General features: G+C 40.8%; 1 protein-coding gene across 3 annotated transcripts in view; it reads right to left on the bottom strand.

Moving 5' to 3' along the window:
• Positions 1-1,955: 1,955 nt before the first annotated feature.
• The window catches only part of atp6v0a2b (ATPase H+ transporting V0 subunit a2b), a 19,799-nt gene continuing 7,249 nt past the window's right edge, over positions 1,956-14,505 (bottom strand). For 2 of the 3 annotated variants that reach the window (XM_017451862.3, XM_017451863.3), the window contains exons 6-20: positions 13,931-14,057; positions 12,681-12,763; positions 12,469-12,562; positions 11,448-11,660; positions 10,621-10,771; positions 9,462-9,601; positions 8,700-8,857; positions 7,716-7,806; positions 6,759-6,877; positions 6,236-6,446; positions 4,823-4,942; positions 4,234-4,353; positions 3,809-3,926; positions 3,336-3,507; positions 1,956-2,864 (exon numbers count right to left, since the gene is read on the bottom strand). In XM_017451862.3, coding sequence (XP_017307351.1) covers positions 2,762-2,864; positions 3,336-3,507; positions 3,809-3,926; positions 4,234-4,353; positions 4,823-4,942; positions 6,236-6,446; positions 6,759-6,877; positions 7,716-7,806; positions 8,700-8,857; positions 9,462-9,601; positions 10,621-10,771; positions 11,448-11,660; positions 12,469-12,562; positions 12,681-12,763; positions 13,931-14,057 — 2,020 coding nt within the window. In that variant the 3' untranslated portion in view covers positions 1,956-2,761. Of the gene's footprint in view, positions 2,865-3,335; positions 3,508-3,808; positions 3,927-4,233; positions 4,354-4,822; positions 4,943-6,235; positions 6,447-6,758; positions 6,878-7,715; positions 7,807-8,699; positions 8,858-9,461; positions 9,602-10,620; positions 10,772-11,447; positions 11,661-12,468; positions 12,563-12,680; positions 12,764-13,930; positions 14,058-14,294; positions 14,314-14,505 lie in introns of those variants that run through there. The other variant, XM_053674233.1, reaches the window with a different exon arrangement.

A 14,505-nucleotide genomic window follows, 5' to 3' on the forward strand; every position in this document is an offset into this window, starting at 1 on the left:
AGACTCGGGAAAATACGTATAAAAATACACTAGCGTCTCTTAAAGCCACTTCCGGAATGTACAGTTCGCCTCAAGGAAACAGGCAACGCGCTGAAACTGCGACATGCGAGATGAAAAGGCACACGAAGAGGCACAAACACAAAAACATGAAGCCCTCACTGAAGTTGTGAGAACACCGTTGCTAAGCAACTGTTGCAGTTACACACGTCAACAACGGTTGAGCTAATAACTATAATCGAAGGATTTAGCTAGCTAGCAGACCGACATGTCAAACATGCGACGTGAAGGAAAAGCGACAGTAAAAACCAGGCCATATTCTCAGGAACGGCAACATTTTCCTCAAATATGTCGGTAAATTAGCGAAAAGAAAACTTACCACGTAATTACTCTTAGCGTTGAAGGCTAACCAGACTTCCATTGGAAAGTCCGGCATTTTACAAACACATATATGTGTGTGTATATATATATAAAATAAATAAAAAAATATCGACTTTTGAAAAATTCTTTCATAAAATGAGCTTCGGTGTGTCTGAGAGAAGATTCTATTGCAATACCTCGCTATTAAGCTACTCAACAAGTAGAGTGTCTCGATATAGCCAAACCCAACAAGGCAGACGTTCAGTTAGCGATCGATGCTAAGTGTAATTACAGCGTAATTTTAGCCGTACCGAGTTTTTTCCCTAATAGTTTACCAACACATCTGAGGTAAACGTTGATATTCCTGAGTGTAGCGTTTTCATTACTTTATTAGCTAGATATTTCATTAGCTATTGTCTATATTTCCCAGTTGCCTAGCAACAGCGTTCTCACAAAGTTAATTGAATTTTTTTTTTACGATGTGAATATCGAGCGTTCCGTTTGTCCGGCTACCGACGTTCACGGATTCCGTACGAACGTTCCGTTATCTTTAAAAGTTGTGACACAACTTTGACGACATAAGTTTTCGCGACATAAGTTAGGTTAGCAGTGGAAGCTAAGCGTAATTACTGTGTACTGTTGACCGTTCCGAGCTTTTTCTTAGTGATTCGCCAAAACAGCCGAGGGAAATGTTGACGTTCCGAGGCCTTTCCTAGCCTTTAATCGGCATCCAGTTGCCTAGCAACAGTGTTCTCAACATCTCACAACCGTGCGCAGTCGCAACGTTGACTAAAATTACACTGTAATTACGCTTAGCATCGACCCTTAACCCGAACACCGTCATCGTTTCACCGTAGCGAGAAACCAAGTGTGGATAGTTTGATTAGCGCTCGATGCGAAGTGTAAATAAAGCGGCGTTTTATTCCTATGAAAACTTTTCTTAAGAATCTACCAACACTCCTGAGGTAAACGTTGACATTTCCGAGACCTGCGTGTCATTTTCAGTCTCTCTATGCCTTTACATCGTCCATATGAAAGACCGCATCTTGTTAATCAGCTTATACGAGGTATCCATATTTTCCAGTTGCCTAGCAACCGTGTTCTTATAACTTTACATCACGGGAACGCAAACACAACGACACGCTTTTGAATTGTTATTTTTCGTTAAAAATGGAGTTGTAGGAATTCCGCTCACATTTTAAGAGTTTAACATTCTCCATGTTGAGTTCCGTTAGCGGTGGATGCTAAGTGTAATTTTGGTCAAACGGAGTCCTTTATTAGCAATTCACCAGCACGTCTGAGGGAAATGTTGCTCTTCTGAACATTTCTGCACCACTTTCACCATCGATATCTTCCCACTGTCTGTATGAATGACTACGTATAAGCTAGCTAAACACGTTCGACTCAGGAATTAGCTACCTCGTGCTTACGATGCTCATGATACGCAGTTCTGTTGCCGAGCAACAGCGTTCGCGCAGTTTTAACCACTGGGAACGGCGAGAATATCATGTGTTTGCCTTCCAACGTCAAGTGAAAAATGAATTCACACCTTAAGATTTGAAAGCGCTATAGGCTGGACATTATATATATTTAAAAAAAAAAAAAACTTCTGACAGAAACTTCCAGAGTGTGATTTTTTTTTTTTTTTTTTTTTACTTTTGCTCTAAAACAAATTTGATAGTTATTGTGTATGACTTGGGATGAATGTGCATTATCGGCAATAAGTCAGATATGTTCATGGATCTACAGTCTTTTCTTTTTTTTTTTTTTTTTTTACGTGATCACTGCCATCTGAGGTCATCAGTGTGCGCCTCAGACTCCTCCCACTCCCGGGCTCAAAATTTCCTTCACCAGCCGGCTTCCAGACTGAAACTCCGAGTGTACGCAGCGTTTCAAGTACGAATGAACACTTTCGGTAGTTAGTATCTCTACCCAGCTGCATTTGTAAACAGGTAAAGAATTCCGTAGCCCTGCGTTTCATTAAATAATTCATTTAAATGATAATTTCGTACTACTTAGCTATGATGGTAGCTTTTAAGCCAAGTGGTGCAAGCTAGCTATAGCCAAGTATGCTAGGTATGCACACAAACAGTGTTTGTAAGAGCGAGTGCTCATTTTGGGTTTAAATGGGGGGGGGGGGGGGGGGGTTCCCCCCTTGTTTGAAAGCCAGAGAGCTGGACGACATTAGAAGGCGATGATTGTGAATGAAGTGCCCTCAAGTTCGTTTTAGTCTCAGTATTTGTCTGGACTTTTAAGGTAGTCAGTGCAACACTCTATATATTCATACAGACATTAAAAAAGGAGAACGTTATACAGCATTGAGGCTCGATCTGTTCCAGATCACTCTGGCACTTCTGTAAAGCTCGGCTTTTTCCGAGCAGAGCGTGTGTGAGGGTCACAGTGTTCAGAGCAATCCTTCGCTCTCGAAGCTCATGTGCAGGAGAGAGAAGGCAAACGGGGAAAACTTGGTTCCAGCGCCGCTGTAGAACTTATTTTGGAACTCCACCCTGAAAAAGCGAGAGACAGACAGAGAGAGAGAGAGAGAGAGAGAGAGAGAGAGATTTAACTCGTTGTTCCTTGTGAGGTGATCTGATACAAACGTACATCTCGTCAGGACTTTTCTTTTGGGGGGGAAAAAAGAAAATCTTTTAAAAAATTAATTAAATAAATAATAATAAAAAAACACATTATATATCCCATTATCTCGGAAAAACAATATTTCTCTCATGATAACGTAAATCAAACTGCCAAAAGAAACGTATTTAATTAATACTTATGAGTAACGACTACTACAGATGAGCATACGCTCCATCAACGCTCTATCTTAGAGACACTGACTACGAGCGGGGAAAAAGCCGCATCAGAACAACCGAGGCTGGGTTTTTTTTCTAGATCGTGTTTCACACGTGACTGAAATTACGTGACTGAAAATCGTTTGTTGAAAACTCGTTCAAACGTCCAGCGTGGACTTTACTGACCAGTGGAGGCGCAGCGCGTGCAGGAAAGCGGAAAGTCCCTCCATCACCAGCAGGATGAAGACGGTCAGGACGGCAAAGAAGCCCATGACGGGGACGAGGAGCAGCACTCCGACGCTGTTGTCTACACGCAGAGCGACACGCATCACCATCGCCCACAGCACCTCCGACAACTCTGAAAACACACACACACACACACACACACACACACACACACACCATCTAATCAATATCTGGAACATCTCAGAAAACACAACACAAACATTTGATGTTCGTTAATCGCACGTCTGCAATCACACACTCATTCACAGCTAGAGGCAATTTATCATAGCCAATACACTACTTTAATGAATCCACTACAGCAGGTAATAACCTGACAGCGAAAACATCAAAACAAAAACACACACAAGCACAAACGAGCTTTGGTGATAGAGCACATGACCACCAGTGCGTTGCCGTGTAGTAGATGGACTCACGTGCATGTGCCAGACTCAGGGCCCACAGTCGGAGGTAGGACGCGGTGTTGGAGATGCAGCCCAGGCAATATTCGATAGTGTGTATCGACTGGTGCAGGAACACATCCGCGAAATCAAACTGGATTTAATAAATAAATAAATAAATAAATACACAAACATACAGTTAACGGTCGTTTTATGAGTGAGGTTACGCCTTGTAAATGAATGGTATAGGGTCTAATCAGAACCCACTATTATCTCCGTTTCTGTTACACACGTAAATCAGTCAGCTATGAGGAGTGTCTCCATAGTACCATGAGGTCCGGATTATGCCAGTCGTGAGCGTAAATGGGAATTGATTGTGACTGTTCCATTTTCGGGACCAGCGTGAGTCAGCGAGCACGACGGGCCACGAACCAATGAGATGAAGGCGTGTGGCGGTTTACCTCTTCTGATTGGCTGTCTGAACTGTTGGAGTGACTGTCCAGGCTGGTGCCCTCCTCTAAATCATGGGTGCGCATGAGAGAGATCTCCTCGTCACTGCTGTGCCGTACACGCTCATATCCCTGCGCTCACACACACACACACACACACACACACACACACACACACACACAATACTCATTTAATCATAAAAGCTGCAGTTACTAATCTGAACAAATTACTGCAGCAGTGTCACCGACAGTACAAATACATTCCCGTCCAAATTACTTGCAATTACACATTTCCACCAGAGAGGTCGCCAAATCCTCCAAAGTTTTGACTGCGTGCATGCAAAACGCACATAACCGATTTTCATTTTATTGTACATAAATATAGGAACGTGCATACTTTTAAACGATCTGAAAGAAACAGAGTACTGTTAATGCCGTGGGTGCGGAGATGTGGAACTATTTCACAACAATGAAAGTAAAGCTGAACATTTGCAGCAGTGCGTTCAACTGCCAGTAAAAATAAAATCACAGGTTTATGAGTAACTTTTTAAAAAAGGATTAGAGAGAGAAACACACACACACAAACACGGTGCATTCTCACCCTGTACATGCCCAATCGATTCCTGCCTTTATGGAGCCAGTAGAGGTAGAGCGGCTTCCCGAACAACAGCACAGGAACACTGAGAAGAGCGACGAGTAACAGGAACACCTGCAGTCCTGTCTGAGATGCACAAACACAAACACGAGCAAATCAGCAACTATTCAAACACTTAACAACCACATGATGACCTTTATGACCTAAGGGCTCGATGGTGTCCCATTCAAATGCATACTGCATCTGCAGAAGATAAATAAATAGAAATAATTGGAGGATCCATAAACTTATTGGAGAAGAAACTGCACAAGATCACAAGATTACTGCTGACAAGTTAATACCGCAGCTCAAGACACGCCTCCAGGGGGGGCGGGACATATATGATCCCAGAGAGCATTCAAATAGACGAACACTAGATGAGGCTGTGCCTAATTAACACACAATCATATTTTTCTTGATGTCCTGGGAGTTTTTTTTCCACGTGTTCTGTCGTGTTGGTTTCCATAACACTAAGGGACATGAGTACAAAAAGCTCTGAAACCAGGCGTGCGTGATACAACACGATCGTCGTCCCTACACGATATTACACTGTCACGACATCCAGTGAGGTTTATCGCTGATTATATTACACTAAATTATCTTAAATTATCAGACCTGCCAACCTTTACGGATCTTGCGTAGGAGCAAAAACATCGGAGTACGCCTGTACGAGACCTTTATTCGTTCCGATAAAACAGAACAGTGAGCCAATGGACATGAATTAACTTCATCTTCAAAACCGTTTTATCCTGATCCGTCTCGCAGGGGATCCGGACCCGATCGGGGTAACGCCCGGGTGTTTTGAACTCTCCGATATTAACAGACACTTAATGGAAGCCCCGCCCACTTTCCGCATCTTACTCGTTCTCGACTCGAGCTGCCATGGTTACGTTCTTTAACGCGAAATAAAATCTACTGGCTAGGCTAACATTAGACACATATACAGTGAACATCAGTTAAATATATTTATTAGGAATTCCATCAAAATATATTTTTGACTAAAAATGGTCTCAAAACGATCATAGATAGGTTTTTTTTTTTTATATGTTCATCAGTATTATATAGATAACGTGTATGTATAGATTATATGTACGCTTCCCACACTCTCCTTAAAACAGGAATGGTGGAAATTAGTTTTCTTGTCTTTTATTAAACCAGCAATTTTAGACAATTATATCATTTATTGCGATATTTTAAAATGGATAAATCAATATCGCACCACATTTGATTTCAGGGGCACTGTAACGTAGAGATTATTTATTTATTCGCATTATTTATTTATTTTTTGAGTAAAACGTGAATACATTCAACCCCCAAGCCACGCCCTTGTCGTCTTCCTCCTCCCCTCCCTCCCTCCCTCCCTCCCTCCCACTCGCTCACCTGTCCCGTATAGAGCGGCTGTCCCGAGCCTCCCTGCATGAGGAACATGTTAATGAATTGGATGAGGATGCTGGGAGCTCGCTGGGAGTCTCGCGCCGTGAAAGATAACCACTTGTAGACGATCATGAAGACCAGGTAGCCGAAAAGACAGAGCAGGAAGAGCAGCTCGGGCAGGAAGACCAGGTAGAGGTTGAACTTCCTCCTGAAGTGTCTGAGAGCGAAACGAGACACAGTGTTAGGGAACGAGGAACAACAGAGCTCCTCGCTTACCATAATTAACCTAATCATCTCATTGTCCAATCACACGCTTCATTGTGTAAGTTATAAAACACACTGTGTTTTAGGAAAATAATCAATGCCAGAGTGGTGATGAAGCAAAGTTGAGCTGTTACTATAGCAACGAACGCATTACGTATCAGAACGAGCGCATTAATATAAACCTGCACTGCTGTTATAGAGAATTATTCAACACCTTCTGACCAATCAGGATCCAGAACTCAACTGTGGCTTTTAAGCGACTCACAGGTGGTTAAAGACGCCCAGGATGACACCGAAGGACATGTGAACGATCCCCAAAATCACGGACATCTTCATCTTATAGGAGTTCAGGAACGTGAGTCGGTTTGACGCCAGGTTCCAAATCTAAAAAAAAACAAAACAAAAACCCACAACAACCCTCAAAACAAATTTAAAAAAAGAAAACTAAATAAAACAGAATGTGCCACTTTTCCATTTTTATTAAATAAACAACAGCTTTAACTAATTTTATTTTATTTTATTAATATCCAGAAAAATGTATTTCCCAAGGAAATCTATGAGGTTGCTAGGGTTTTGCTAGGTGGTTGGTTATGGTATGGTTTTTAGGGTGTTGCTATGGTATTCCAGGTGGTTGTTACAGTGTTGCATGGTTGTTGCTTTGGTATTTCAATGCGGTTGTTAGGGTTTTGCAAAGTGGTTATCATGGTATTCTAGGTGGTTGCTAGGGTGTTGCTATGGCATTCCAGGTGGTTGCTAGGGTGTTGCTTGGTGGTTGCTATGAGCTTCCAAGTGGATTCTAGGTAGTTGTTAGGCGGTTGCGATAATATTTTGCATTTGGTTGTTAGGGCACTGCTAGAGTATTCCATGTGGTTGCTAGGGTGTTGCTTGGTGGTTGCTAGGATGTTGCCAAGCAGTTGCTATAATTATTGCAGTTAGTTGCTAGGGCATTGCTTGGGTGTTGCTAGGCAGTTGCTGTGATATTCCATGTGATTGTCAAGGTGCTACTAGGTGGTTGTGATGTTATCCCAGGTGGTTGCTAAGGTGTTGTTATCAGAGTTGATTGCTAGGGGGTTGTTAGGTGGTTGCTATGTTATTCTAGCTTGTTGCTAGGTGAAAAGCTCATTATATCTTAAAGCTCATCAATTCAACTAACCAGGTCAGTGAGAATAAACAGCAGCGTGTGTAAAATAATAAAAGCGAGAACAGAAACCGAGGCACTTACGGGATCGATGCCGAAAGGGTACGGCCCGTTAAAGACCCCAGTGACGTTAGGGTCCAGTGTGAGGAAACCGTTCGACTGTACTGTGCTCATCCTGCAACACCAACACAACAATTAACACATCCACTCTGACCGTTAACCGTAACACATTATCCCGGTGCGCTAAAGTTCAGAAACAATGCTAAACTGCAGAAAACCACGTGCGAATAAATTAAACGGACATAATTAATAAGTAAAAAGTACACAAAAATCCAAATATACGATGCAAATCAGAAAGAAAAAAAAGTAGACACAAACAATTTTTCTGTCGCAGGCACGCTGAAATAAAATCATTTAAAAAACTGCTTAACATGCAAATATTTTACTAAACAAAAACTAAAAACATAACTCCAACGACAGAAAAGTAGCTGTAAATTACTTCTGTTTTTAATTTTTTATTTTATATTACACAAATTTTTTAACTGCCATCAAAACTGACTGAAATTTAAATAAAAACAAAACCGTAAAAATGCTTTCTTTTTCAGTTCCAAAATAAATTTTAATCAAACAACAACAAAAAAAAAGACCATAGGCAAATTATTTTCCATTTTTACTTCTCAACATTTAGAATCATGAAGAATGTTTAGCTCCTCAACAAAAATCAAGAAGGTAAATGATCCAGAATGACTTTCTACGATAGAGAATCGATACCGGAACCGAGAGGGCGCATTACGACATGAATGTATGGAGGAGGAACGTTTAGTAGAATTTTTTTTATATATAAAAACTATAAAGAAAAATATCACTAGAATATATAAAAATAAAAACTAAATTACATTTCTAATGGAAATTTAAAACATTATATTCAACAAAACATCATTAAAAAAAAATCTAAATGATGCTTGGAAATAAACAGCGCATGAGGCAGCATTTCGGCTTTTCACAGGAATTAAAACTGTAATCAGGATGTTTTGGTATTTCTTTGTTTATCGTAAGTAGGAGACTCACTGCCACTCTCCATGGTCGAACATGGCTTTGACGCTCCACCCGGAGCCGAACAGGTTCAGCGACTTGGAGAAACAGTCGTTGTAGATGAACCCGGTGTACACTGAGAAAACACCCATCAGCAGGATGATGTAGCGCCCCTCGAAAAACGTGTTCCAGATCTGAAACGAGGAAAAGAGGAACGGATGTGACCAGTTCGGACGAATGATTGGCGAGCTTCAGCAAGTCCCCTGCTGTTGCTAGGGTGTTGCTAGGGGGCTGCTGTGGCATTCCAGGTGGTTTTTATGGAGTTGCGTGGTCGTCGCTTTGGTATTTCAATGCGTGTTCAAGGTGGTTCCTAGGTGATTATGGTATTCAAGGTGGTTGCTAAGATGTTGCTTGGAGATTGCGATGAGCTTCCAGGTGGATTCTAGGTACTTATTAGGGTGTTTCTAAATGGTTGCTAGGATATTGCAGTTGGTTGCTAGGGCAGTGCTATGGTACTCCATGTGGTAGCTAGGTGGTTGACTATGGGATTCCAAGTAGTTGTTAGGGTGTTGCTAGACAGTTGCTATGCTATTCCAGGTGACTTTTAGGTGGTTGCGATGTTATCCCGAGTTGATGCTAAGTGGTTGTTATCGGAGTTGATTGCTAGTGTGATGTTAGGTGGTTGCTATGTTATTCGAGGTTGTTGCTAGGTGAAAAGCTCATTACGTTTCCTCTAACCAGAATAAACAGCAGCATGTCTAACATATCTATATGAAGAAACACAGAATGTAAGCACACCTCATCCCTGCTTTTATTCAGTTTGCGGTCCTTCTCGTACAGAACCATCCAGAAGGCGAAGAGGAACATGATGAGCCCGTGGCCGAGGTCTCCGAACATCACAGCGAACAGGAAGGGGAAGGTGATGATGGTGTACGGAGCTGCGAGAGATCAAGTGCATGAGGATCATCGTCAACCCGAAGCTCTAACTTAACTACTTCATGACCCAAACCAGTTAAAGGTGCATCATCTAAACAAATGATCATTAGTGTGGGATTAACATCTTGAGTGATCTCGTCTCATGAGTCAGACCTGTTGGTTTCTATAAAGGCTGACGTTAATAACAAAGCCCAATCTGACAACCCGGTCATTAACTGTCCTGTTCACTTCTCCTCCTTAACGGAAAACGTAGGCATGGGGCAGAACTTTTTTTTTCGCCCATAAGGATGTCTATTCGCACTCGTTGCAGTTCCCATTTTTGACCACTAGGTGCAATAAGATCTCAGTGGAAGTGAAGTAGGGCTGCCTACGCGAGCAAATCCAACAGAAAATCAGCTTCTATCTGACAAATGAATCATTGATGACTCAAAATTAATATGTCAACAGAATTTAAAAAGGTACAGAGTTGTAAATCAGAACTTTATGAAGCTTAATAATACATTGAATGGCCGATAGAAATGCTGGGGCTCCTGAATAAACTGCCCCTGTGGACGAGCTGCCACTGGTTACGTCAATACACGACACGCCTGCCTACTTTTACACCCAATTAATGTTTAATAACGGGACAAATCCTGTGACCTTTCCAGCGACTCTTCATGCACGGAAAAGCTCGTTGTGTCGTGGAGTTTACAGCCGTGTTTGAGAGCAGAAGTGCAGAGAGCGAATCAGACTTCAGCCTTGAAGCCAGAAAAGTGTACGATTATACACGATTAAACACGCGCCTTAGTTTTTGTGAAAGATTAAACGTTAACCCGTTACATTTACTTTATTTACTTAACAATTTCTCTCAGACATCAGTAAAGTGCTCCATCACTCTATCTATAAAATTCTTCACCTGTAACCTCCCACTAAAAGGCAGTGACATTTTTTTCCTCGTCTAACAGAATTAATTTATTTACATTTTTAATTAAAAGGTTTTTTTTTTTCCCTCCTATTATCATGTTTCACCTCCCTGACCCACCTGGGTTCACCTCCCTGTAGCAGCCCACTCCGTAGGCGTCCACTATATTCTGAAACCCGGAGGTGAACTTATTGGTCCGTATGAGCGTGGGCGGAGTGTCGTTACTGGGAATGCGATTGACGAACGAAGGAACCGTTGCGCCACTTTTTCTCTGAAAAAGCAAAAACAGGAAACGGAGTCAAGATGAGTAACACGTCTACATATACGGAAACAGAACGACTACACAACGCAGTACAGAGCCGTGATGAGGTGAAAAAATTGGTAAAATAGACCTTGGAATGATCTCGTCTGAAATACAGGGGGATTAAAGTACTCCTGAGTGTCTTTTAAAACATAAAATAATGCATATAAAAACAATTATTAATAATAAATTGCCTAATAAACTATTAAAAAGAAACATCTCTACACCAGCAAATGTCAGTATGAATATGCATGAATATGCAAATATGCCCCCCCAATCCCCCCATGTCTTAATATAATGAGTCTTTATTGGTCACATGTACATTATAGCACAGTGAAATTCTTTTCTTTGCATGCCCCAGCATGTCAGGAAGTTGGGGTCAGCCATTATACAGCGCCCCCTGGAGCAGAGAGGGTTAAGGGTTAAGGCTCAAGGGCCCAACAGTGGCAGCCTGGGGCTTGACCTTCCAATCAGTCACCCAGAGCCTTAACCACCAAGCCACCGCTGCCCCATATGCATACCCAATTACCTGGTTAGCTGAGCACATGATTTGTAGCTGAACACTTTTAACTAGCAAGTTGCCATACTCTTTAATTTGCATATCAGTTGTGATTGGTCCAAAGCCGTAATGCCGCTTCAGACTCACCGAGCCTTCCTCCAGCGCCCTCCGCAGGGCAGGCAGGTCGTTAACAGGGCACCAAACCTCCGCTATCAGGCACTTGTTGGTGACGTCGAAGCTGCACAGGTTGAGGATGTGGTAGATGGCCTTCATCTTCTTCACCTGGATCACCCACGTGTACACGGACTCCGAAGCCGTGTTCAACACCTGCCTCAGGTAGTCCTCCGTCCGGTGCAGAACCTACGAGCAAGGAAACTTCTACAATCATTCCGGAACATCATAAGCTGCTATGCTGTTAACGTAGTCTAAAAAATATCACAGTTTATGGGAGGTGAATAAAAATAAAAACGTATAGAACTAGTGAGGCAGTGTGCAGCGCTGCTTAGGCAAAAATATTACGACGCATTGAGGTTTTATTTATAAACACAGTGCAGTAAGAAATCAGATAGCTAATGCTGGGGATTAACTTGGTTTGATTTCTGTCCAGAGGATTTGTCTGACACGTAGGAAACAAGGAAAGGGTTTTTTTTGTTTATTCAAATGTATGAGGTCACAGCACAGGAGACACACCCGGTGTTTTATAGGTCTGGTATAACTTTCACTATGAGTGTACTTTTGCATTAAAGAGATGAGTACTTAGTGGTTTGTTAATACAAAGTGTGTGTGTGTGTGGGTGTGTGTGTGTTTGCACACGAGCTCATGGGCATCACATGCAAAGGCAAGACATTAATGCAATGACTCAGATTAAATCTCTCTGCAGGCACTCTAGCATGCTCGCTCTCTCTCTCACACACACACACACACACACACACACACACACACACACACACATCACGAGCTCGGTCACATGACACATCACATCCTTTCAGGCCCAGGTTTCAGTGCAAACTGTGGTGTCAAGCAGACTGACTGAGGTTAGAAACGAGCTACTACAGAAGAGATCATATATCGAAAGTCTCAGGAGCTTCGATTTAGAACTGGGATGTAATCAGGGCACACCTTCCAGCCAATCAGAAACCAGTATTCTAATAAGGTCAGGTGAACTCACGGTGTGCAGGTCCTGAATGCGTGTGCGGAGACCCTCAACCACGTCGTTCCTCTCCTCGTTGCTGTTAGGGTACGGGTACAGGTGGCAGTGGTAGCTGAGGAGAAACACACATTTTATTTATATTTATATAAAATTTCTACAACTTCATCCACTTGTTTGTTTTCTCTCCACGTCGAAATCATGGAAAAAATTAAAAATAAAAATGTCGTTACCAGTCGCAGATCTTCTTCACCTTCTGTCCGATCTGATCGCCCCAGTAGGAGATGAGGAAGACGGCACATCGGGTGGGCTCGCCCTGTTCAACCCAAAACGAGGGGGGGAACCGTAAAAATTCAAATGCTAAATCAGTCAATATTAGGACTTTCAGACATTTCTGCCCGCATCATGACACCAAAATTATTATTCTAAGCTCCATATTCTTTTTTTCAATTATTTCATCGTTTATATAATAACAACAATAAACTACAGGGTGTCTCGTGAGTCCAGCATCCTGGGAGGCGGGGATAAATAAAACGAAAAAACCTAAGCTTTTATTCACAGACCTTGCTCATCACGGTGTGTAAAAATATAAAAATATAAAAATGAACGTTAACCCTATAATGCTGGACTTACAGCACAACCTGTATATTATTTAATACAGTGATTGTTTATTCATTCATTATCAACACTATACTAATAATACTTTATAATATAAACGCATTTACAACCACAAGTGTGTGCAATTTCACTGATCATTTTTAAGGTAATAAACAAACAAACAAATAAATAAATAAAAACGACATTATGCGATTATGATTACGTACCTGTAATAAAATATCCGTACGTCCATAAATATAATGTTTCATATACATATGTAAATAAACTTGCGTTTTTAGCTAGATTTTTATTTCTCTTCACACACATTTGAAATTTTAGAACATATATTATCATAACATCGTTAACATAGCATTTCACTTTTTTTTTTTTAAATCTCATTTATTTATAACACAGATATTAACATTTCCTTTACAATTACGTTAGAAAAATGGCTATAACAATTTCACACGACAAAAACATACGTTAAATATTTTTTCTAAAAAGGACGAATTTGAATATCCAAACAAACTGGAACAAAACGTTACTTATTATATATTATTTCTTTTATTTTTGATTTAATATAGTACTTGTTTTACTGTTTCAACCCTGCTATATCTTAGTGAAAAATACTACACTACAAAAGCACAATCAAAATGATTCAGACTATAAAGATGATCATTTTTCTAAATAATTTTCTTCTTTGTCATGTCCTCTGCTACGACATTCGTGGGATGATATTTGAATATTCGCAAATCGACACATTATTTGAATACCGAATAAATTTCCTGTGCGAGTTTATTAATACGGAAACACAGCAGCACGTTAGAGACAGTGTAGGGGTGTGTGTGTGTGTGTGTGTGTGTGTGCGCGTTCAGGTGAGACTCACCGTGCTGTGGTCCTCTAGGCTCTCCTCGATCTCGGCGTAGCTGAGGATGGTGTATCCTTTACACACTCGCCACAGCATGCGCTCAAACGCCTCGATCTTCACACTGGGGATCAGGCCGGCGATAAACCTGCACCAGGAAGTGAGCAAAGCACACCGTTAGGGTTAAAGCCTCCGAATCCTGACACACACCATCAGGAATCTTTACGCAAAATACAAATGTTTTTTTTTTTTTTTTAATGTTTTTCATAATGTGAAAGATGCTAACGTAAAAAATAATTACGATTTTATATATTTCATAACTTTGAATATTACAAAATATTTTTCATGACGTAAAACATGCTAATGAACAAGAATTTTAACTTACATTTTTCACAACGGAAGCTATGCTAATGTAAAAAAAAAAAAAAAAAATAAGAAGAAATTGAAAAAGATATTTTTCCATAATGTAAAATATGCTAATATAGAAGAAGATGAATGCAGACGAAAAGATTTGACTTTTTCATAAAGAAAAAAAATATATATATCTTTTAAACACTAAAGATGATATTTTTCACAATGTAATGTAATCATATGCT

Source organism: Ictalurus punctatus, chromosome 22 (genome assembly GCF_001660625.3).
Source record: "Ictalurus punctatus breed USDA103 chromosome 22, Coco_2.0, whole genome shotgun sequence".
NCBI lineage: Eukaryota > Metazoa > Chordata > Actinopteri > Siluriformes > Ictaluridae > Ictalurus > Ictalurus punctatus.